This window comes from Centruroides vittatus, unplaced genomic scaffold, assembly GCF_030686945.1.
Source record: "Centruroides vittatus isolate TY-2023 unplaced genomic scaffold, ASM3068694v2 contig_358, whole genome shotgun sequence".
Taxonomy (NCBI): Eukaryota; Metazoa; Arthropoda; class Arachnida; order Scorpiones; family Buthidae; genus Centruroides; species Centruroides vittatus.
Window position 1 is genome coordinate 15,914 of NW_027122181.1, and position 26,191 is coordinate 42,104.

General features: G+C 33.2%; 1 protein-coding gene and 1 pseudogene across 1 annotated transcript; both read right to left on the reverse strand.

Moving 5' to 3' along the window:
* Positions 1 to 17,187: 17,187 nt before the first annotated feature.
* LOC136974877 (glucose dehydrogenase [FAD, quinone]-like) lies at positions 17,188 to 22,858 on the reverse strand (annotated as a pseudogene).
* An 873-nt stretch (positions 22,859 to 23,731) lies between these two features.
* Positions 23,732 to 25,507, reverse strand: LOC136974878 (SCAN domain-containing protein 3-like). Its single transcript, XM_067269852.1, has 2 exons — positions 25,225 to 25,507; positions 23,732 to 25,107 (listed from the first exon to the last, which is right to left on the reverse strand). Exons 1-2 carry the CDS (start codon positions 25,505 to 25,507, stop codon positions 23,732 to 23,734), a joined length of 1,659 nt encoding a protein of 552 aa, XP_067125953.1.
* Between the last annotated feature and the right edge of the window lie 684 nt (positions 25,508 to 26,191).

Sequence of the window (26,191 nt, forward strand, 5' to 3'; positions counted from 1 at the left end):
CAGCCATTTTTTATTAAGTCCATTATGGATTAGGTCAGACCCCCAATGGAGCCCATAGGATAATGCGCCACTGAGTTAAGACTAAAGCCCTGGTCACACTATGCGATTTCCAGCCGCGCGGGCGACTGCAATCGCAACTAGAAACAAAAAGATTGTTCTACTCGCGCCGATTGCAAACGCGCATCCAATCAGCAAACGCCTTTGTGCCATGTCATACGGTGACAACATTGAAAATAGTTCGTCCTCATGGCGGATAGTTAGAGGATTTATACTTTTACAGAATCGAGATTGATTGAGCTTATTCGGGCTCACGAATACCTGTGGGATTTTAATTCTTCGTTTTATCGAAGATTTTATCTTTTTGTGTATTCTCGCCAAAATAATTGCTTTTTTTATTTTATTCATTTCAGAAAAGGAACTGCTTACCATTTTAATGAGAAAAGTGGCTAAAATTCCGTAAATACTATGAAGTAGAACGTAAAATGTCGGTAAACTCACGAAAGTAGTCAAGCTGCTATAATTTTATTGGTTTATTATAGGGTCACGTGTTTCCGAGTTGCAACGTCAACGAACAATGTCCATGAGAAGACGCGCGTGACTGGCGCTTGTTGCAGTCGCGGTCGCCCGCGCGGCTGGAAATCGCATAGTGTAACCAGGGCTTAATAAAATTTACTCAGTACTAATAAATGACAGAAGACATAATTATTTATCTTGAATATTCCCGTTTTAATTGCTATGATGAAAGATAATGGTGATCTCAACGTTAGATCGTGTTAAAAATTAATTAAAAGACAATAATAATTAATCATTTCAGAATAACATATCACAATGTTTAAAATATTAGATTTTTATATCTATTTAACAAAAAGTAAATAAAATGTATATAGAATAGTAACTGCACGCACGCAATAACGCTTTCAGGTGGTGTTTTATAAGTAGGCCTATATTGCAGATTCGAAGAAATAAGAGTTTTCGGTATTTCCCTATAAGAAGGATAAAGAGTAATAAATATATAATGGATTCGTTCAATTGGGGCTGTTGTTGGCATCTACAATATTATGAATTGACGTTAGTGTTTATTGTATTATCGGTGTTGTTTTTTGTTTGCACGAAGATAGCGAATGACGTGCTTTCGATTTCTGTCTTCCTACTCCTCCTCTTACAAAATTATCTGTCGTTTTCCCTTCCGGACGAGGATATTTAAAATGGTATTTCTCAATAAAATTAACAGAAATTCAGATTTAGCATTTCTTATAGTTTGTATTTCGGTGTTAGAAATTGAATACGTGCCATTATCTGAAAAATGTAAACGAATATCGCAAACTTTTTTATATTTTCTAAACCAAAGATACTGTATTTTTAATAGAAATTAAAACGTTGCTTAGATGTAAAATGTAGGAAAGTATCGTGTGGTCTTCAGATTAATTTCCACAAACTTCTTTAAATACAATCAAATTGATACAGAAAATGGGAATCTATAACATTTACGATTGAAACATTTGACAGATTTGTGATGTTAAGCAACTCGTACCTAGATTTTTATCGTGGAAACGTACGGCTCTAAACAGCATTTCAAGCTGGAGATCCAGAATACATCACGGAAATTGTTGTCTTCACTCTGCTGTCACGATTCACCTAGATCAGTTGCATCATTGAAGGATTCAAACAACGTTGTTCACTGCGAAAGACCACGCTTCTCCTAAAGTCCCTTTTTATGTAGAATTCAATTTTCTAATCACGTATATTGTCCTTTAAGTAGATTTGCAGTTTAGGTGAAAGTTTCAGTGTTTTATGGTAATAGAAATATAAAAATCATTAACGCAATGTTGTTTTCAATAATCTATTATTAAAGAACCGGCCGGACGCTTTATATTCAAGTTTGCTGACAAGAGGGACCCTAGCGGTGGTGACCGGATCCTAAACACTGGAAAGTTCGGTCGTGGGTTTGCGCAGAGATCGGACTGGCTGGCTGCTTGGAGTTTCCTCCTTACCGATAACGACTAAATAGGAGGCCAGTTCCCCATAAGTCCTCTCGAAGGGCATTCTTTCTCCTCGCACGCGTTTAGGCCGTTCGGATACGGCTGGCTCATCAGTCGCATAGCAATCAATAACGTCTATCGGAGAGAGCCTATATGAGCTAGTATCTCCATATTAACCATTCAAAAGAAAAAGAGAGAGAAAATAAAGAGGGACCCGGCCATGAAGGGCTGGTACCTATAACGTGTATAAATACTTTGATTTGATAGATCAGTTATTTTGGGTTAGTTCTACTGATCAGAAACGGCAATGGATCATTGAGTAAACGAGAGTGTAAATTTTCTCCTATTTTGGATACACCTATTCTAATATTGAACTTTTAATTAAAATAGAAAATACGGTTTTTCTGCACAGCTTAAATCATAAATACTTAAAATATTAAAAATACACCATTTAATTAAACTTCCATTTACTTTCAATTTTGCAAAACCTTACAAGTTTACTCCAAAAAAAAAAAATCAAATTTTTACGTAAAATGTAATTATTAAAAATCAACAAAAAAACTTCTTTTTGTGTACAATAAAATATAAATTGGAGTATTAAATGTTTTTTCAAACAAATACAACCTAACCGTATTTTTATCTATTGTTTTTCACATTGTTTCGTAAAAGGCATTATTTAAGATTGTTACTATTATGACGTCTCTTAATATGATCATATAAAGTCGATCTGAAAGCAAATTTCTCTAAGCAATAATTACAAGAGAATGGCTTTTCTCCAGTGTGAAGACGACGAACATGTCTTATCAATGTACACTTGCGTGCGAAACATCGTTTACAATGATCACATGTAAACGGCTTCTCCCCTGTATGAGTTCGCAGATGTTCTATCAGATGCTGTTTTTGTGTAAAATTTCTTTTGCAATGATCACATGTAAACGGCTTTTTTCCGGTATGAATCTTCATGTGACAAAGTAGATTGCTAGTTTGGTTGAACTTACGAGTACAGAATTTGCAAGGCAAGAGCCCTTCTCCACTGTGAATCTTCTGATGATACGTTTAAATCCATGCTTCGAAATAAATTCTTTCTGGCAATTTTCACATTTATATTTCCCATTCTCTGTGTTGCGATGAGTTAAACCTGCAAAATATGATAGATACTATAGATAAGAATAGTAAAACTCTAGATAAGAAATATATAAATATAATTTTAAATAAGTAATTTTAAATAATTCATAAAGTTGTGTTTTCAGATACAAATGTAATTTGCATAGTCCTCACAACAACACTTTTTAACTAAAAAGTAAAGGTTACAACTACTCCAATCGCATCATGATATCATATACACTAATTGCACGCACCAGTGTTCACAAATTTTACCGACACGCATAATAAATATCTCAAATTAATGTAATTTGTATGCATTTTCCTCGAAACAATTTATATGCAAAGTATTTTGCAAAATAAAGTATTTGGAAAATAATTTTAGAACGTCTTCATTTAATTTTCTCTTCTGATTCATTTGCACGAAATATGTTCTTTCTTTGATATATTTCTTATGGATGTTTTGGATTTTCTTCTTCCATAAAGTATTACACACATCCTTCAACGCTTCTTGTCTTCTTTTAGAAACATTTCATCGGTTATTATACAGAAATTTCCTGTTTTGGCTGCGACTGAATCTGAAAATTAAAAGTTTCGTATAAAAATAAGATACGGGAATAATGTCAAACACGCTTTCCTAACTGAAATTAATTATTTCAAAATTAAAAGTAACAGTTCTGCGAATTCTTCCTTCGACGTTTTAATCACAGAATTTCATCTTCACTCAAAATCTGAAAGAGAAAGAAATCCAAATTACATTTTATTATTTAAAAAAAATGTGTATTTTTACGTATTAATTGAATTGGTAAAGTGACATTAATTACAACATTTAACGTAATTTCACCCACGACGTTCAGAACAAATGTATCAGGTGCAAGCGTGTTTTAAAAAAAAATGGATTTCTATCCATTTATCATCTTGAAACTTTCCGTGAAAAAGTGGGTATTCAATATTACTTCCAAAAAGACAATAATAATTACAAATCTACTTACATTTTGTCCACACTTACAAAAAACTTCGGACAACGAAGGAACATCGAGAAATTGAAATGCTTCTTACGTCAGTTACAAGAGTTTCTCAATACCACGAGAAATCTTCCCGTTCTTTCTTTCCAAAGTAACCGTCAACGTGATTTTCTTCTTCAATCGAAACTAGAAAGCATTACCTTAATTGAAGGAGTTTGACATAGACAACGAGCACCGATTTATTCCAAAACGAATTAATTCTTACAATTATAATTACAAAAATATAATTTGTCCTTCTGGACGTTAACCCAAACGGTCTTTAAGTCCGCATGTACAACGGAATATGAAATTTGAATGAAATTAAGTGGCGCCGTCTGTAATTCAAAATACATAAAAACACTAAGTTTCTATTATTTTCGAAAACGAGAGTTAAACTTCGAATGATATTTTACTCGAATATAGTTCGTAACGAATAATACAGTGTTAAAAATGTATTGTATATAAATACTCCGAAGCGTAATATAGGAAACGCCTTCGTTACTTCATAGATCTAAAAACGTGGGGAATCCCGACTCTGACCTTATCTGAATCCTGGTTATCCGAATTTGACCTGGGTCAAAAATGCCCCGATTATATATGTAACGCTTTTAATTCATTTAATGTTATTTTACCGGCATTGTTTTATCATTTACTATGTGTCTGTAATCTATGAGCAGAATTAATTAATCGAATTTTGAATTTTGTTGGAGCTGAGGACGAAAACACGTGCAAATAACGAAAAGCTGTGAACTCTGAATGAGAGATTTTCCTGGCCCAGGATTGTAGATTCCTTGTACGCCGAGTAATAACGCCAAGGGAACCATACTTGTACGTGTGACTTTCCTCGAGATATTCTCCCCCTCCGAATGTTGTACGACGTCATTCTGAGCTATCTGAGCTTACACTTGCAAGGGGAGCTACATTTTCACTCACGCAGTTTCTGGGTGTCAAGAAACGGTTTGCGGCAACTAACCTGCGCGCGTTGGCTTTTTTACTCATCCGCGATCGCGTGCTGTTCTTGTCGCTGTCGTCATTTCCTCTTTGAGCATTGCCTCCACGTTCTTTCTCTTCCACTCGCATTTTTCAGACTCGTTATCTATCGCCTGTAATTATAAATTTCTATGAATATAGTATTACAATAATTGCTGAGTCGGGATTCGGGGCCCACCAGCGGCCAAGCTGTCTTCGTTCCCTGAACACTGGGGGTTCTAGCCTCGCTGGGATGGTCTGGCCACGTAGAATTTTCTGGATTTTTTCCAGGTCTGTAACGCCTAAGTAGGAGCCAGTTTCCCTTAAAAAGACCTCTCGGAAGACATCCCCCTATACAGATCGCCCAAGTGTAGCATTGCCATAACTTAACCAAACAAACAAGTCGGGATTGGATTGCGGATCTTCGGTGGCGGCGGTTCAGTTTTTCTTTATATGCCCACGAGTTAATTGATACAACAATTTACTTCGGGCATGGAAATATGTGGAATCTGCGCGCGTGTCACTCCATTCGCACTTCTTTCTCTTGCACTTAGAGATGCATCCTGCCTTGCACGCCGAATAAGGCTCAGGATATGGGTCACGTGATCACGGCTCTTCTTCCCAAAGTTATATAAGCCGAATGGTTGACCTCTTGCCTTTGCAGTGATTACTTGTAAATTAAAAAAAAAGTTTTCAACATAATTATGCCTTTCATCTGTGACCCAACAGAGTTTCTAGTTTTGAGACACAACCATTTTCAACATAATTATGCCTTTCATCTGTGACCCAACAGAGTTTCTAGTTTTGAGACACAACTATTTTCAACATTTTTCATTCTACTACTTTCTTTCTACTTCTATTATCTCTACTACTATTTCTCATCCTACTATCCTAATGATGAGGCTGCACAGAAATTTTACCATCTATTGGGGCTCGTGCCTCATCCGGACCTAGCCGTTTTTCGTATATCCGTGCGCCCATTGGGAAAGTAAGCGTTAATTGATCTTTACGCGTAATAAAATGTCGTATGCGGTTAACATTTATGAACTTTTAACACGGGAAGTAACAGTGGTAGTATTCATTAACAGCCACTCATACTGGACTACTTTTTTCATGTTCATGCAATATGTTTGTCATAATTTTCAGGCATGATCCGCAAGAAATCGGCTCCACCCAACAAGTTTAGATTCGTCCACCTTTTTGAAAATTACAACGAAACATGATAAAATGGAACGTAGGACCGTGTACACCGGTAGCTTCACTTGAACCCACAACACAAACTGATTTTTAAAATAAAATGTCATAACAGCCGAGAAAGTTACGCAACTCGTTGCTAGATTTTTTTAAGATCAGCTTTCTGTCAATGACGCGTTGTCACTTCATGGAACCCAGACAAATTTGAATTATGGGCCTCACATATATTGTTGACTTTAGACATTTTTCTTCGTAAGAATTTTTTGGGGCAATTATCCGGTATGCTCATGGATTTAACACTGCCCGTGACAGAAAAATCTAAAGAATAATTTTAGATAAAATTTTTTTAAAAACAAAAGAAAATTAGTTATATGGCATTCATAAACAATTAAATATAACCAACAAAATAAATCCGTACATAATACACTTAATTCAGTTAGTATGTGATTTTATTGCTTCGAATAATAAACTAGATTAACTAGAATAAGAGAAATTAGGAAATTCACGTTTCGTCTACTAAATTATAATCTTTCCAGAGTATATTTTATAAGTCTGCGAACTAAGCAGACTATATTAATAAGAGTATCAGATCATTATTCTTTTTAAAGCGTTTATTTTTAAGCCAAAAATGATACAGAAGTAAATAAATAAAATCAAAATAATTATACAGAAGAAAAATAATCTTTTTCCATTACACAGGACGAACTTCCCAATCTTCCGAAGATGATTCTGTCAACGGAACAGATGTTTGGTCATCGTTTTCTAATAAACACTTCTGGGAAAGAACACCTCAAGTGTTTCGTGCTGCGATAAATAAAAAGTTTTGTTTATTTCGCTATCAAGTTACAGGACAAATTTTCCTGGAAAAACCCATTTCTATCCATTTTGTTTCAAACTTGATTTTGAAATTCGTAGCAGTGGAAAAATTTTTTCTCGTTGAAAGCATGATTTAAATCGGTAATACGGTCCAAAATAGAAATTTCTCTTATCTCCACTTGTGTGTCAGGTTCTATCTTATGACAATGTTACTTTTGTCGTATAGTTGTCGAAGCATGTTTGTGTATTTGCGTGTCTTTATCAAACTTATCGATGTAACGATAAGACTTATCATTATAATGAGCAGGAATATTCTGTTCGAGCATTACAACGAGTATTTGTGTGTTATTTTCAGTTATAAAATGTTACCGCTTGATGTGTGCCAAAGTGATATTGCCCGTCCACGTCTTTAGTCGTTGTTTGCACAATCTAATTTCCATGTAATATAAATTGTTGCGCATCCTGTTAACATTATCGCTTCGGTTCCAAAGACGTAGAATAATACTTTAAGATAATCCAATCTTTCGGTTTTCGTGTATTCTTGGTTTGTTTGTTTTATTAAGTTATGCAACGCAACACTTGGACGATCTGCCTAGGGGAAATGCCTTCCGGGAGGTCTTTTTAAGGGTAACTGGCCCCTATTTAGACGTTACAAACGTTGAGAAAACCTAGGTAACTCCACTTGGCCAGCCCATCCTAGAGAGAAGCGAACCCACGACCGAACTCCCAGTGTTCAGGGAAAGGAACCATTTAGCCACTGGTGGGCCTAATATATTCTTGAAGTCAACTATATTCGAATTTACTGTTATTGTTTATTTTGTTATTTTGTGCTGGTTTGTTTTGAACCAAGATTGACAATAACATGATTTTGAATTCTTACTTTCTTTTTATCTCTTCTTACAGAATTTTCTGTTTTAAGAATATTCCTCTGTTTCTTGTATGGAGCATATAAATGAAAATATAATTTTTTCTGTCGTAAGGAAAATTTCGGTGAAACGTTATTTCAGTGGTCTGATTCTGTCATTAAGCTTTGTTTTGATAAGAAAACGTGATCCTTATCCTTTGAGTTTTTCTCTTTTTTTGAAGCTGCTCGAAACGAAACGGAATATTTCTATTCTTTGACTCGTCCGCTTGGTGAAAGTTATCACGTTTAGAAGAAAATATTCTATTTGTATTGCTTTTAATACGAAGTAACACGAAAATCAATAGCGAGGTTGAGGCCGAAGTTTTATACGCGAAAACGTGTACATCGGACGTTCATCGCCGCTTTCCTGTAAGCCTAGAAGTTTGACAATGGCGTTTGGCATGTCGAGCGTGATTCCACTAACTTTCCAAACACCATTGGCAAACTTCTAGGCTTACAGGAAAGCGGCGATGAACGTCCGATATACACGTTTTCGCGTTTAAAACTTCGGTTTCAACCTCTCTATTATAAAAACAATGAAATTCTTTATGATTTATTTGCACTTAACGCGTTGAAATCTCGTTACCAAATAACCTCTCAATAATAATACATATTACATTATTAAAAGAATATAAGCATTACCTAATTGTAAAAGCCTTACTGTCCTTAAATTCTAATATTATTGTTAATTGTCAATTGGACTTTACTTATTAATAAGACTTTATACTGGTGTTTAAGGATTGGCACAGTAATGAGAGTTAGTTCAGGAATTATTACTACAGGTGATATAATAAAGAAGTTTTGTTATTTCCTGAACTAACTCTCATTACTGTGCCAATCCTTAAACACCAGTATAAAGTCCTGTTAATAAGTAAAGTCCAAGTAGACAATTAACAATAATAAGCATTACCTATCTGATCAGAGCATTCTAGACCCAGGCCAAGATTCGCATAAGGTCGGAGTCGGGATTCTCCACGTTTTTAGATCTATGAATTAACGAGGGCGTTTCCTATATTACGCTTCAGAGTATTTATTTAAAATAAATTTTTAACACTGCATTATTCGTTACGAACTATATTCGAGTAAAATATCATACGAAGTTTAACTCTCGTTTTCGAAAATAATAGAAACTTAGTGTTTTTATGTATTTTGAATTACAGACGGCGCCACTTAATTTCATTCAAATTTCATATTCCGTTGTACATGCGGACTTAAAGACCGTTTGGGTTAACGTCCAGAAGGACAAATTATATTTTTGTAATTATAATTGTAAGAATTAATTCGTTTTGGAATAAATCGGTGCTCGTTGTCTATGTCAAACTCCTTCAATTATGGTAATGCTTTCTAGTCTCGATTGAGGAAGAAAACACGTTGACTGTTACATTGGGAAGAATGAACGGGAAGATTTCTCAAATAACATTTATGGTATTGAGTGAAGCTCGAGTAACTGACGTAAGAGTATTTCAAGTTCTCGATGTTCCTTCGTTGTCCCAAGGTTCTCGTAAGTGTGGACCCATCAGTGGCCAAGCGATTTTCGTTCTTTGAACACTGGGAGTTCGCGCCTCGCTCGGACGGGCTGGCCACGTGGAGTTTTCCGGGTTTTCTCCACGCCTGTAATAAGGGCCAGTTCCCCTTAAAAAGACTTCCTGGAAGGCACCCCCTCCAGGCAGATCGCCCAAGTGTCGCGTTGCCGTAACTAAACGAACAAACAATCGTAAGTGTGGACAAAATGTAAGTAAATTTGCAATTATTTTTCTTTCTCGAAGTAATATTAAATATCCACTTTTCCAAGGAAAGTTTCAGTTCTTATGTTTTTAATTCTGCAATGAAAGTTGTAAATGAAAATAAATAGAAATAAGGCGCATACATTCATACATGATACACTTGTTACCAAACATTGCGGGTGAAATTTCTTTGAATGTTAATTAATGTTATTTTACGAATACAATTAATACGCAAAAATACACATTTTTTAATAATAAAAGTTAATTTGGATTCCTTTCTCTTTCAGATTTTAAGTGAAGACGAAATTATGTGGTTAAAACGTCGAAGGAAGAATTCGTAGAACTGTTACTTTTAATTTTGAAATAATTTCGGTTAAGAAAATACGGCCAAATACTCTTTTCTATCTTATTTTTATACGAAACTTTTAATTTGCAGATTCACTCTCAACCAAAACAGGGAATTTCTGTATAATAACTGATGAAATGTGTCTGAAAGAAGACAAGGAGAGTTGAAGGATGTGTGTAATACTTCGTTTACGGAAGAAGAGAATTGAAAACAGCTATAAGAAATGACACGAAAATATATCAAGTGTATTTCATAAAAAGAGAATGAAGGAAAAGAAAAAATTAAATGAGGACGTTCTAAAATTATTTTCCAAATATTTTATTTTGCAAAATACTTTGCATATAAATTGTTTCGAGAAAAATGTATATAAATTACATTAATTTGAGATAGTTATTATGCGTGTCGATAATATTTGTGAACACTTGTGTAGACAATTAGTGTATGTCATGATGTGATCTGAATAGTTGTAACCTTTATATTTAGTTAAAGTGTTGTTGTGGGGACTATGCAAATTACATTCATATCTGCGCACACAATTTTATGAACTATTTTAAAATACTTATATTTAAAATTACATTTATATATTTTTTCTCAAGTAAAGAGTTTTGATATTGCTATTTACTGTATCTATCATATTTTGCAGGTTTAACTCATCGCAACACAGAGAATGGGAAATATAAATGTGAAAATTGCCAGAAAGAATTAATTTCGAAGCATGGATTTAAGACGTCACCAGAAGATTCACAGTGGAGAAGGACTCTTGCCTTGCAAATTCTGTACTCGTAAGTTCACCCAAACCAGCAATCTACATCGTCACATGAAGATTCATACCGGAGAAAAGCCGTTTACATGTGATCATTGCAAAAGAAATTTTACACAAAAAACTAATCTGATAGAACATCTGCGAACTCATACAGGGGAGAAGCCGTTTACATGTGATCATTGTAAACGAAGTTTCGCACGCAAGCGTTCATTGATAAGACATGTTCGTATTCACACAAGAGTAAAGCCATTCTCTTGTAATTAATGCATACAGAAATTCAATTCCAGTTTAGGTCGTGATATTACGAGACGTCATAATAGGAACGATCGTAAACGATGTTTTATGAAGGAAAATGTGAAAAAGGATAAAAAATGAATGATTGGATGCATTCCTTTGAAAAAAATAACATTTGATAATCGTATTTATATTTTATTAAGCACAAAAAGATGATCTGCAAGTTTTAAATTTTACGTAAAAACTCTAATTTATGGACATTATAAGTAATTTTACAAACATTTCTTAATAAATGAAAGTAAAAGTACGCCATTTAAACTAAACTATCTTAAGTACTCGTATGATTTATTCAGTGCAGAAGAATCCATTTTTTATTTCAGTAATAACTCGTTTAATATTATTTGAATATGCCTGTACACAAACACGAGAAAATTTGCATACTTGTTTACTCAACGATCCATTGTTGTCACTTTATTATTTGTTAGCTCGGATTTAATTTTACTTAGATCAGTAGATGTACAGTACCGGTTATGGATTCCAATTCTACGTAGTCGGGTTCCTCCTGCCAAAATTAATTTAAATATAGTAATTTTTCACCCCCGGGAACCGGTCACACTTACGTTGTTTTGGAAAGTAGCATTAACAGTAGATGCTTAAATATTCAAACCGTATCAAAAGCCTCAACACCAGAGATATTTTGACAGGAATTATGGCATTTTCGTATTTTTTTATTGTCGTGTGAAAATTTAAAAATGGGCCTCTAATAGGCTAATGTAGTACGTTCGTTTTTGTCTTTAATTTAGTTTTGCATGAATAACAGTCCAGTCAGGAGCTTACATCCATTTTATAGACAGTTTTGATACACGATTTGAATCATTTTGGGCTTTTACATCAATAACAGTTAACTTTTATTAAAAAGATTTATTCGATAATAAATAAGTGTGAAATATCAATAAACAAAACACTTCTTAAATCACAAAAAAGTCAATATTATAATCAGGAGGAAGGATAACGAACAATTAAACCTGAAAAAATATAAATCTAAAAATAAAATATCCTTAGAAAAAATTAGCAAATAATATATTACTCGTTCTATCCGATTTCGAGAGATTTTAAGGCAAAATAAACGAAATAACAATCAAATACTAAGCATTTATTTTTACGTTTTTATCCACGTCCATAAAGTTTAAGGACACGCCACCGGCCCAACGAGTCAGATAGGTCTTGCGTCCGGTCCTGCTACTCCTGTACGACACCCCTACGACCGGGAGACAAGCTTTTTGGAAGCTGCCCCACCTAGACTGTGCCAGAGAGTAGCGACCCGGGCCAAAAACAGTCCTGATCGCCTGGCCCGCCATTGATGAGCCTTTCACTGGTCTCATCAGTGGATACAACCATCATTTAACAGAAGTTCTTTTATAATGGACTATATCGTCCCAGCATGCATCTACAGACATGCCCGTATTCAAATTTATCACATTTGCATAACTCAGTATACAGTAATGTTCGATAATGCGTCTTTTTACCAGGTTTTTTACTTTATACAGAATTTTTACATTATTTCTGTTAATTTTACAATTAAAAATATTACAAATATCACAAGTATTGCTGCCTCGTGTTCTTTTAACCTTTTTTCCAGTCTTCTTTTTGTTTCTCCTATGTAGAATTTTGGTCTATGACACGTACACAACATTTTATAAATCACTGCTGCAATCTCCAAATGATTTCCCTTGTATCTATCTTCTTTATTAATTGAATTAATTATATCAATTAATCTGTTTTTTGTTTCGCTACTATGCAAATAGAAAATTTATTAAATTCTGTTTTATATTTTTCATATAGTTGATTTATATATGGAAACTGGATATACAAAGTGTCAATCTTTTCATTTTTAACGTTATATCTATTATTGATATAATATTCATACCACTTACGATGTCCTTCGGATAATTATTTAATAAATATTTTGTCTCTATTTCAATATCTTCTTGTAATATCGTTCTATACATTATTTTCCTTAATTCCACCAGGAATGTATTTCTCTTGATATCTAATGGGCAATAGGATTTATAATTAATACTTTTTTAGTTTACATGATTTTTGTACTTATTTCTTGGTTATTTTCATCTTCGTATGCAAATTTTAAATTATTGTTCAACTTATTTGCGTATTACTCGACTTCTTTGGTGGTGGTTATTCCTAATTAAACCTATTTAAACTTACCTTAATTATCTATTGGTAACAGTCTGAATATTGAACAGATTATGCGCAAATAACAAACGATTTTACCTTTTCATTGTATTTAAGTGTGTACACGTGAATATCGCATTTATAGAAAAATTATTAGAATTGGTTTGGTTTATTTGGTTACACCTGAGCGAATTGTCATAAAGGATGCATCTCGGTAAGACTTGTGTAAAGATGTCCCCTATTTAGGAGACAGCACGTGACCAGTCAGTTGGTGACGCGCGAACTCATGACCTACTACCGATGTTCGATGCTTTTATCCACTCGGTTAATGGAGGATACCTATTGGGCTGCAATTTTGAAAGAGATTATAGACCTATAAATTCACTGTCGTCCATCCGCTATTTATCCCTAATCTCGAGAACGGAGTTAGACACATGAATGCCGAGACCAGATATGGAAATTTTAGGGGCAGTAGACCCCAATTAACTATATAAAAACTTCCGAAGGAAACCTAAAGTCGCGTTATTTCAACTCAAATATTTTGCCTTGAACGCCGTAAAGTTCAAAATCCCGTGTCTACAGAAGTCTCGGTCAGAGGTCCTCCTCCTCTACCTTAAAATTGAGTGTTACGGTTCATCAGGAAGATACTTGATGACCCGAATTTTAATAGTCAGATGTAAGAGTTGATTAGGTATAAGCTTTTTTAAAAAAATAAAAGTAAATTCAAGATTGTATATAAATCTTTTATGTTCATACTGTTTTATTCGAGCAATGGCGGGTACATAAGCTAGATATATATTGAATACAATACTCAAGTGAGTGTATAAAAAATTATAACATGTCTTAATTATCATAAAATGTCACAGAGTTCTTTTATTAAAAACGTTTCTAAATGCTCGTTATTAGAATTTAGAAATTTATAAAATCTTTTATAAAGTTCGACTTCACTCGAAATATGACACACGACCCCCATCCATCTCCCAGTTTTTCGACCTTTAACCACCAAAATCTAACAACATCGATCACTCTAATATACAAACCAACCTGCGAAATTTCAGAAATTTTCGACAAAATGCACTGGAGTTTTTAAGCTTGAAAGAGGAAGAATAAAATCGTGGTCCACACAAACATTCATACATATTTAAAAAATCGATTTTTTGCATTTCTCGAAGGACCTTGAGTCTAAAAATGTAAAAATCTTGTGGTTCATTTTTTGACCGATCGCCACACTATTCCTCTGTTAAGAAAAAACAAAATCCACTAATGATTGGTAATAATTTTCGTTAATATTATTAAAGAATGTTTATTCTTAAACCATAAAAATACAGAAATAACTAAAATAAAAGAAAATTTATTCAGCAAGAATATTCGCCCATTAGACGAGAAATTTCTCAATCTTCTGAGGATGATCCGGCGAATGGATCAGCGGTTTTGTCCTTTTCTTCAAGTGAACACGTTCTGGGAAAGAACACCTGGAAGTGTTTCAGCTTCGCATGTATCAGATCTTTTCTATATTTTGTAGTCAAAACTTGAATTCCTATATTTCTTTATCCATTTTTAATAATATATTATAAAGTTCCTTATGCAATGACATTTTCTCTGCAGGAATTGCTCGTATCGACATAAAATCTGTGTCCTCTTTAGACGTCCAACTTCTTCTTGTAGAAATGATAAGTTGGAAGTAAATTAAATCTGACTATTTTATTCTCGTTCCTCTTGCTTTTCATACAAAGAAAGAATCGTTTTGGTTGTTTTAGACTTGATTTCGATTGTTCTTTTGAAATTTGTATCAGTGGTTGCATTTCTGACTCGATTCCTTTCTCTTTGTCGTTGCAGCAAACGTTAATATCATCTGAAACAGGAATTTCTTCTATTATTACATGTTGATTAAATTTCATTTTGGCCCTGCATTCTTCTGAGAATATGAGGGGTTTTTTCATGTAATCAGAAAAGAACGCGAGTTCTGTTTTGGAATTTTTATGGAACCCATCCTTATAAAGCTAAGTACCATCAATATCATCAGAAGGAAGTTTCTCTTCAAGCATCAGGAAGGATGTGTCTTTTTGAGTTTTGGTTCTAAACTGTATATCTGGCTGATATGTACCAATGACATTGGACATCCATTCCTCTATTCGATGTTTGCAATATGTAATGAATTTCTTCAAAATGTAGGTGAATGTGTACGCTGATAAAATTACTGTCTCGATTTTTAACACGTACAGTAATAGATTAAGGTTTATGTTGTCCCAGTTTAGATGGTGACGTTGTTGGTTTTTTTAACTCTTACCGCCCTGTGGGCACCAAGAGGGCTTTTTTTTAGCCTACCCATTATGAGTTTGGCCAGGCCCACAATGGGGCGGCGAGGAACGGAAACCCAACATATCCGGACGGACCACTCCCAGAAAAATTCCTGGGAATTTTTGGACTCGTCCGGATTCGATCCCGGGTCTCCTAAAGCAGTAGGGCTCAGGCCTGTATTTCTCGTTGGCTTTGTATGTCGTGTGACGCCTCCAAATTACAAAGCCAAGTCACGTGATGGTGATTTGTAAGCGTTTAACGTATAATGTGCCACTCCGCGATTAGGCAATGGCGGCTCCGTCCGTGCTTAGTCGCTAAGTAATTGCAGCAGTTTTCGTTTCTATCTCTTTTCTATGGGTCTCTGACATCGGACATTTTTATTTCTTCTTATTTCGTATCCCAATCTTTTCATAATATAATTTAACGTAGTCTTTATTAAGTAAATATTCTTATCCAAACTACGAACTCACAGGATAGGATGCGAAGAGGCAGCTAAAAATTCAAACGAGCGAACCCGGACTCATAAGAAAACCACTCGGTGCACAATTTGACATGAGAACATTTCGTCCAATGGACTATTTAAGCGCCTGGGAATGAAGAACGGAAAAAAATCATCCGTCTAGAATAAACCTTGAAAAAAATCTGGCTAAAGAAGATCATTAAAATCTGACTTTTATAATTAATAAATAATTTATTTATTTAAAGCAAAAGAAATACACACGGGAGTTTTTATGTTTATTTATTAAGATTCATAATAACTTTTTGTTTTTTGACAAAAATTTCGCGCGAACACGAAATAATTTTGTCAATTCGGTTCGAAACACAATGGCGGGCTGATTTATCGGTTTATTCAATTCGCAAATGAAAAGGGACACGCCATTTTAAAGGTTGCAAGAAATTTTTTTTTACAATTTTATTGTAAAATAGGTTAGGGGATCGATGGGAAAGGCAAAGCAACACATAGCACAACTACCAAAGGGAATGCCTCCCGGAGAAAATTTTACTGGAAACTGGTCCCTACGTAGAAGGAAACTAGGATAACGCCACGCTTTCAGGCCCTTGGTCAGGCACTAACCCGCCACCGGTGTTCGATTTAAAATTACGAAGCAGAGCATCGCGTATAGGTGAAGCTTACGCCACAGTGAAGCCACTCGACCACAGGCCAAACTGGTCGAAAAAGAAACCAATAAAAAATTTTTTCCATAATGAATGAGATTCTGAATGTCATATTAAAATATATAATTATGTTTATATAGACATGGTGGAAGATTCTATCTCACAGAAGATCCGAAAAGCATCAAAGGTTTGAAGAGTCATTAACACCACAATTCTAAGCCCCACAAAAGTGTAAGTGGAAGTTAGAGATGGTTTGAAGAATATAGAGCTGAAAGAAAAAGCCAGCGACATGCTGAGCTCTTACAGATGAGGTAAATGTGGAATTCCGCAAAGAGTTGTTGGATGTATTAAAAAGTTTAATTAACCCTTCGATGATCTGGTAAATGGGAGGTAATTTTGATTTAGCTACCTCCTGTTTACCGGGACATAACTTTTTTGTGAAAGCTACTTACAGTCACTGGAATTAAGATACAATAATATAAATTAGATCGATCTCAAATGCGATACTTCTTGACACAGTATTTTTAAAATCTCTTCAATAGGTTAAGACTATAATAAAATTATTTCCTAACTTTGTTACCAAAAATACAAAGTATTGCGTATCAAATCAGATGCTTTCTCGGCGATCATGATTGCAGCAGCATTCGTATTTCCTGATGTAATAGTTGGCATAATTGAGGCATCAACAACCCTCAATCTCGATACTCCTTTAACCCTTTAAAATAGAATTGAATCACGTTAAAAATATAATGATTTCGTTTTCAATTATAAATTTAGGTTAATGTTACCTATGGTTCCAAAATGGCGGCTCGTCTCTGATTCCAACAAATAGAAGAAAGGAAACAGTGGGATGCACGTTCTAATCTAACCTAACCTATTCTATGGTAATAATTATGGTAATTTATTAGAATAGGTTAGTTTAGATTAGAACGTGCATCCCACTGTTTCCTCTCTTCTATTTGCTGGAATCAGAGACGAGCCGCCATTTTGGAACCATAGGTAACATTAACCTAAATGTTAGTATTTTAAAATATTAAATTAAACTTTCTATATTGTCAAATTATTATTTAAATATTTTCTTTAGAATGAATTATTTTCTGTAGTTAAAAGAAATATCGAACCTTAACTGTGGATCCACTACTGTCGTTGGATCTTCAATTGCACCCATTTTACACGTTCCCACCGGATGATACGCAGTCGTGCTTAAAGTTCTTACTATACAGTGCAAATCTTCATCACTAAATTGCACATATTTTTCGCATCCAGGTATTCTTCTAGGAAATATTCGAGAACCGTATATCTTTAAAGCAATGGAGTTACCGAGCCTGAGAACTTCCTTCAGGGCTGAACCATGCCAACGAAATACTTAATTTACATTTTAAAATATTTTATATGGTTATAAAAAAAAAACATTACTTACCATCAACTAAAACTAGAATATCTTCAAAACGAGATAAATAATTAGGCTGGATGATGGGATGATCGTGAGGATTTGCACTCCTTAATTTTATATATCCACGACTCTTAGGATGAAGCAAACTAGGTATTATAGCAAATGATTCTTTGAAAGAGAATGGTTTATAACAACGGTCATATATCTGTATAAATATTAAATTAATATTTTTTCAAAGAATTTCATTTATTTAATAATCAGACTTTAAAACAACTGACCTCTCTTTTAAGTCCAAGAATTGGAAGCGTAATTTTTCCTCCATCAAATGCTAGTGTGGCAGAAAGAAAATTGATCTCGACATCGGGATAATCATCTAATTTATTTGCATACTTCGTATCGATATATCCTATAAGGTCTAGACCTCCAGGTACAGTCAAAATTCCTTTTAAAAAGACCATAAGTTTTTAAATAGATTTCAAAAAAAATAAATCATTTACAGCATATTACAAACAATTTCTTACCTTTATTAAACTTTAAATATCGGGCAATGTTTATTGGTTTAAATAAACGATAAAGTACGTGACTAAAAGGAATATTAACTAAGAAATCCATTCCATATGTAAATACGTGATCCTGCAGATTATACCCGACTGGCAGATCAGAAACAACGGGAATCTTCACGAAAAGAATAAGAATTAATAATTACTATCGTTATAATAATATTAAAAGTTTAAATATTTACCCCAAATCTGTGTAAATCTTCTCTGGGACCAATGCCTGACAGCATCAAAAGTTGTGGAGAATTAATAACGCCTGCAGACAAAATGATTTCCTTTCTGGCATACACAATGTAAGATTGACCGAAACGTTCGAAACGAACAGCTCTAGCAACTTTATATTGATCAATAAGAATCTGAAAAGTTGTAATTAGTCTTGAAATCTACGGTTTTATACAATAAATATGCTAATTTTTTCTTACATAAGTCATATTCAACGTTTTATACTATAGTTAATTATAAAGTATGAAAATTAATTGAAATCATATTTAACCAACATTCTAATTTTATTTAGTCTGATCACGTGGAATTTCTTAGATTTCCTTTATTTATCTAACACCTAATTATGTACTCAAGTGTCAATTACAAATTAAAGCTCAGCTATTACGTTTTGATAGAATAAATTGTAGCTTCATTACAGTAGACTGCATGGTTGCAATTAACACTGCTTTCTCCGATTACCTAGCAAGGATTGCATCTCGGTTGAAGAAAATCGAGCATCAAAAACTATTGACAAATTATTTCTATTAAGGTATGTCAAAAATGCTTTATTTTTATCTAATACAGGCGTGTACTGTACTTGCTATTGTATTAATGTACTTGCTTTACCTCCAAACAAACCTGTTTACTGTTATAGGAACCTGTCTATCTCGAACTTTTCTATATAGGCAGGTTAAATTGTATTCATTTTCTTACCTTAGTGACAAATGAAAAAAGTAGAATAGTTAAATTCGGGCGATCTTTCACAGGCTGCAAGAATGCTTTATTAGTGCTACATCTCATTCCATTCCTTTTGGTCGCTTGAGGAAAAGCAAAACCTGAAATAAATATAAACAATTCGTTTATATTGAAGTCTTTTAGAATTATTTTTAACGTAAACAATTCTAAAAGACTTTACCTGTTTGAATAGGTCCATTGAAGTCTCGCATAACGTGTCCATTTAATAAAACAGACTTCTTAAATCCTTTTATTAAAGGTGTAAAATAGTTCGGAGAAGAAATTGTCTGGTATCCACCTGAACTGTGATACCCTTTGAAATGTTAAAATTTACAATTTATTATTTATTTATCTCTCCAAAAAAGTGTGCTGCGTAATTGATAATTGATGTAGCGATTCTCCTCTTTCAAGTAAAATCTTTAAATCTTTTCCATTTTATGTTTGACAAATAGAATTTTGGGTTAATGTTACCTATGGTTCCAAGATGGCGACTCGTCTCTGATTCCAGTAAATAGAAGAAGGGAAACAGTGGGGATGCACGTTCTAACCTAACCTAACCTATTCTAATAAATTACCATAATTATTACTAACAAAACTATTAGAATAGGTTAGGTTAGGTTAGAACGTGCGTCCCCACTGTTTCCTTGCTGGAATCAGACGAGCCGCCATCTTGGAACCATAGGTAACATTAACCGAATTTTGAATGTATTAAATGTATAATAGCTTTTCATTTTCAATATTTTTGGAAACTAAAGTAGAGAAATGTTGAAATATTTGCTGTGATTAATAAGATTTAAAGCTTTTTACTTCTATTTAAAAAGGGTATAATTCACAATTTAATTTTTTTTTAGTTCAATTCTATAAATCTAGGTCATCGGATCACGCATTAGAATTTATTCATAAAAACTTTTTAAAAATATATATCTTATTTATTCTTATTATTATACATTATCAATACTAAAATATTATTTTTTATTTACTAAATTTTTTTCTATTTATACTAAAATAAGTAAAATTTACGTATAAAAACTTTGCATTCCCACTATCATTAGCACTCACTCGTATCCACTTTCTACAAATGTGCTGGTGATTATAAAAATGGTCTACAGACTAAAAATATATGATTTACACCGCTTTTATAATCACCGGCACAATAAAGATCGTGTGGTTTGACACCACCTTTAAGAGCAAAGACTGGTTTTTCTGCACATCTGATTTGCAGTGAAGCCGAACATTGACTTATATTTTTCGATTTCTACTGACAATTATTAATTTTTATACATTTGTATGTGTTTTATAATGGTAACGTGTTTTATCTCTTCGTTTTCAACGCATCATACAATAAATAAATTTATTTTTACAGTCAAAGAATTGGCAGCATTCATGCAAATTGCTAACTACTATAAACGAAATTTCTAAATTATATCATATTTAAAAACGTTAATAACTCGTTACTTTAATATTTACCATTCTTTAGAACGTCAATGTCCGTGTTATCTTCCGATTTAAGGAAATAAGGGAATACTTCTTCCCAACTCCATCCATACGCTCCTCCTCGAGCCCAGTTATCGTAGTCTCTTCGATTCCCTCTACTGTATATCATAAAGTTAATAGAACTTGTACCTCCTAACACTTTTCCTCTCGGCCATTTTACTCTCTTTATTGGTAATAGATTTAGCAAAATATATTAAATTTATTTTATGGTTTCTTATAAAGTAATTGCAATAAACTTACTCGGTCTTGGAAACCAAAAGAAGCAAATTGCTGAGGTTCTGTTACGTAATTCCAATCCATTTGAGTACTTAGAAAAGATTGACTAAAAACAGGTACTTGAGAAAATACATTTTCATTGCTCCGGCTTCTAATAACAATACTTTATGGTGGGGATTTTCTGATAATCTGTTGGCAACCACCGATCCTGAAGATCCTCCTCCCACTATAAGTAAATATCGTATGTTTTATATGATGATTTGTTTTTAATCATAAGCATAATAGATTAATTCAGATACCAAGTTTTTAAAGGAACTATTTACTTTATTTGTTTAACTCTTTAACGTGTTTCCGTAATTAATTATCCACCTTGTCTATTGTGTAACCCGAAAACCTGGTATAATTCATTAAATACACGAAGAAAAAATCAAGAACTTCTTAGATTACATCAATTTTTAAGATTGAGGACACGATTTAAAAATTGTGAAGAAAAAAGTTATTAAAATACAATTTTTTAACTGCTATTTCTGCAAAAACAAAGATGAAACGATTAAATCAAAAAATTCATTATTTATTGATAAACATTTTTAAACAACTTCATTAAGTTTACGATCGTTTGAAAGCTTTTTTTCGTTACTGTATTATTAACCTAGATGAGCTGTTATAACTTTGTTCCTCCTTTTTCGACTCAGAAAAATAAAGTTTTTTTCGTTTATATATAACTTTATATACATTACACATACGAGGTACATCTGTCTTATAATATAACTTACGTTCTTCTGTTATATTTACGTCAATTGAATGGTATTTGGATGGTCTTCACATCAGTTTGGAAACCAATTTCATTGGTTTTTCTTATCTAAAGTTTCTGATATTTTTTGAAGGGTTCTGTACACATTATTCATGGAATAAGCATTATAAGCCCTATAAAATGTACAAAATAGCCTACATTGTTGTGTTAAATACCCTTATGTTTAATCTCGCGGCGGTCATGTAAAAAAAAGAAATTATAATAAGCCCAATTTAATTTAAAAAATGTAAAAAAAATTGCGAATAAAAACTTCATTTCGATTATTCCTTGCTGTTTTATCGATATAAAACACTTATCTATTGAGGCTATTATTAATTTTATATATATTTTATTATAGTAATACAAGGCAAACAAATAAATGTATGAAATTTAAATCTGATTATTCCTCGCAAGTTTCTCCCAGCCAAGCGTTGTTTATATATCTTTGTAGCCTTAAGGGTTTTATTATAAATCGAAATTAATTGACGTCAAATTTACAAATCGAAAATCACCAGTGGACGTGACTACCCCTTCTCCAAAATGTAAACAAACGTCTTCGACTATAATGAGGGCAGTCGTTGCTTTATAACGTTCTTTCTATTGCTAATAACTATAAAATCCTTTTATGATCTCCTTTCTACATATGTTTTCTAGTATTTAGGACTATCTTTAATAATTTTTTAAATAAAACTTACCAATAATGTAATCATATTCCCATTCTGGTTGTTTCGAAAGTTCTATTTTCTCATCTTTCTTTCTATAAAAGGCAACAATTGATAATACAAATGCTCTGACAATGTTCATTGCTGTTACTGACGATCGAAAATTATCCATACCTTATATATTAATCTAAATATTGGGAATAAATCACGTCGTGACCTTGACAGATATGTAGGTTGCGAGATAAGCCATTTACACCTGTAGGCTAATTGTTATTTAATAGTCGTCTTGAATAATAATTATGTATATTTGCATTAAATATAAACTTATAGAAAACTCTTTGGCAAATTTGTTTGAATCGCTTTACAGAAATTACCGAAATAATGCAATTTCACGTGTGTTAATTAATTAGAAATGAAGACACGAATGAGAGACACGCATATTGTATAAGACAGTTTGTAAGGTTGCTTTTAATACATTAAATAAATACACGTACTTTTTATTTAGTAGATGGTTTACATAATCAAAATGCGTGTTAAAAGAATAATAAATGTAATTTAAATTTGATTGAAGAGGAGAAAATGACAGGTAGTTGCAAGGTTAGAAAACAATGAAAGGATATCATAAAAAATCACTTCTGTCATGACAGGAACAAAGATACTAACATGTCAGTATCTTTTATCGGTGTAATCAGATTCTCTTCTACATTCACAATTAATATGGCAGGTTATATACTTGAAATTATACGGATATTTCATATATATATACCTCGTATACCGGTATGAGTAACCGTATAATTTCAAGTGCAGAACTCATAAATTGTACATAAATATATATACCAGTGTTTCCCAAACTTTTTTAGGCCACGCCCCACTTTAACATTTCTAAAATCATCATGTCCCCCCATATAATAATTTTAGTTAAAAATTTATTTTTGTTCTTTTTAGTAATATGAATGATAATTTTGAAAGCGATTTCTTACAACTGTTGTCAAAACAAAGAAACGAACTTTTAATAAATAAAAATAAGATATTTTTAAAACTTAATTTAATGTGATTTGTGGACTTGATGCTTTTTACACAGCGATTTTATATCTGGCTCAAGCTTAGTTAGCTTAAGTCTCAAATCTCCACGTTGTGTTATATCCAGACGATTTCTTTTTTTAGTCAACAAATCACTCACAGCACTAAAGCCACATTCAGCTAGATATGAAGATGGAAACGGTAATAAGAGTTTTCTTGCACATTTTGTGGTATTGGGGTATTTTGCTTCTGTTTCACCGCAAAGCCATGCCATCGCACCTTTAATATTAAATAGAGTTATTACAGATTCGTCACTTTGCAACTCCGCGAGTTCTTCTTGATATTGCAGATTGGATATATCAGCTAAATCCACCAAAACTGGTTGCACCATCCATGTCGGAAAATTCATTTCTTTTAAATCAGCAAATCTCTCTTTAAAATCCGTAATTAAAATTTTTAAATGATTAACAATTTCAAGTATTGCAGAGTCAGAAACATTACACTTGTTGAGCCAATGAAACTGTTCAAAATTTCTGTTACTTAAGTGTTTCTGACTTAATTCTAGATTCTTAACAAAACCAAATATTTTTGCTTTGGCATCGACCAGTGTTTTGCTTGGTCCTTGTAGTTGCTTGTTCAATATATTTAGCTTCTCAAAAATATCGGCTAAGTAACTTACATATGCTTTGCCATTTGTTGTCAATAAGAACTTCATTTCAGGCTTATCAATTAAAAACTTTTTAAGCGAATCAAACAACTCAATAAATCGTTTCAAACAATTCCCTTTTGATAGCCACCTTACTTCAGTGTGTAGTAACAATTGTACATGGTCTTCATTTTGCTCCTCACAAAATAGCTTAAATAAGCGCTCGGTTTTAGCGCTGGCTTTTATCGAGTTAATGCATTTGATAACTGCATTTAGTGTTTCATGGAAGATAGGAGACATGTTTTTAGCCACCAAGTTTTCTTTATGAATAACGCAGTGATTAAGGGTCATTTCTGGATTATCAGCTTTCATCAATTGTAAACAACCATTTTTCTTGCCCATCATATTGGGGGCACCATCTGCAGCAGCACACGAAATAACATTCTTCATGGGGATCTCATTGTCATCCAAGTAGCATTTGAATATGTTGTAAATGTCTCTCGATTTGGTAGTGCTTTCTAATTGTTTACAAAATAGCATTTCTTCTGCAAACTGTCCACGTTCAATATATCTAACATAGGTGATAAGAACGGTTTCACTGTCTCTTAGAGTTGACTCGTCCATCTGCACAGAAAAATTTCTGGTTTTTAGTTTCAAAACGAGTTGTTTTTCAATGTCATCGCCCATCTCGTCGATCCTTCGGCTGACAGTATTTTTACTAAGAGGCATTGCTACTACATCCTCGTCATTTTTTTCTAAAACGGTTTTCATAAAAGCAGAAATAGAGGGCTTTATTAGATTCTCCCCTATTGTGTGGCTCTTCCCTGATTTAGCAATTAACAAAGAGATTTGTTAACTAGCCTCTTGGATACGACTATTTGTTACATTTCTAGACGTGAATATTGAAGTAATTGTCGTCCTTTTCTCGAACTTTTCCTTCAATGTTTTGAAGAAACTTAAATCTGAATTAATATAGTCCTTGTGTTTGGCCTTCAAATGTGCTTCAAGCCGACCCAATTTCATAGATTCGTTTGTCAAACATTGCTGGCATATTAAGCAAAACGGCATCCTCTCATCATTAACTGCTGGTATGAATCCATATTTCAGATATTCCTCTGAATATTGACGAACTTTCTTTTTTGTTGTTCCACTCATTTTTTATGGGCTAAAAAAATAAAATTTTGTAAAAATAATTCAATATGGCAGAGTAAACGTAAATTAAGAAAAAATTGTTTTTGTGTAGATATACATCTTGCCGCAAGTAATACTAGGGATGCTGGAATCTTCAGGGCCGCAAGCCCTGAAGATTCCAGAAGATTAGATTGCGGGAATTAAATTCTTATGGACTCCTTTATCAAAGACACTCCTATTAGAGATATTCAAACTAACAAAAATAGCACAATTTATTAGTTTATAAATATTATCAATAGTTTTAACTTTTTATATAAGTTTTTAAAGTTTAAATGTTTAAAAAATAAACAAAAATTATTCAATACGTAAAAATTATATTATACAACATGTATCAATAAATTCATTTAATCATATAAATGACAGACAATTAAAAATATTACGACATATAGGTGTTAAAAATATAAGAGTTAAATTCTTAGAAAAATTTTGCAAAAACGTTGTTACTTAGCGACTTTAAAAGATACAAGATTTCTGCGACAAGAGATACAGCAAAGGGAAAAGCTGAAAAGTTACAGTAGTGAACCGAAAATCGGAATCAATTGGGGACTGGGGTTGTTCAGATTAGGGATTTGTTCCGATTACGGTTTATGTACGAAAAAATATATTAACCTGTCAGATGTTCAAATTTTTCTCCGTTGCGTGTCGCTT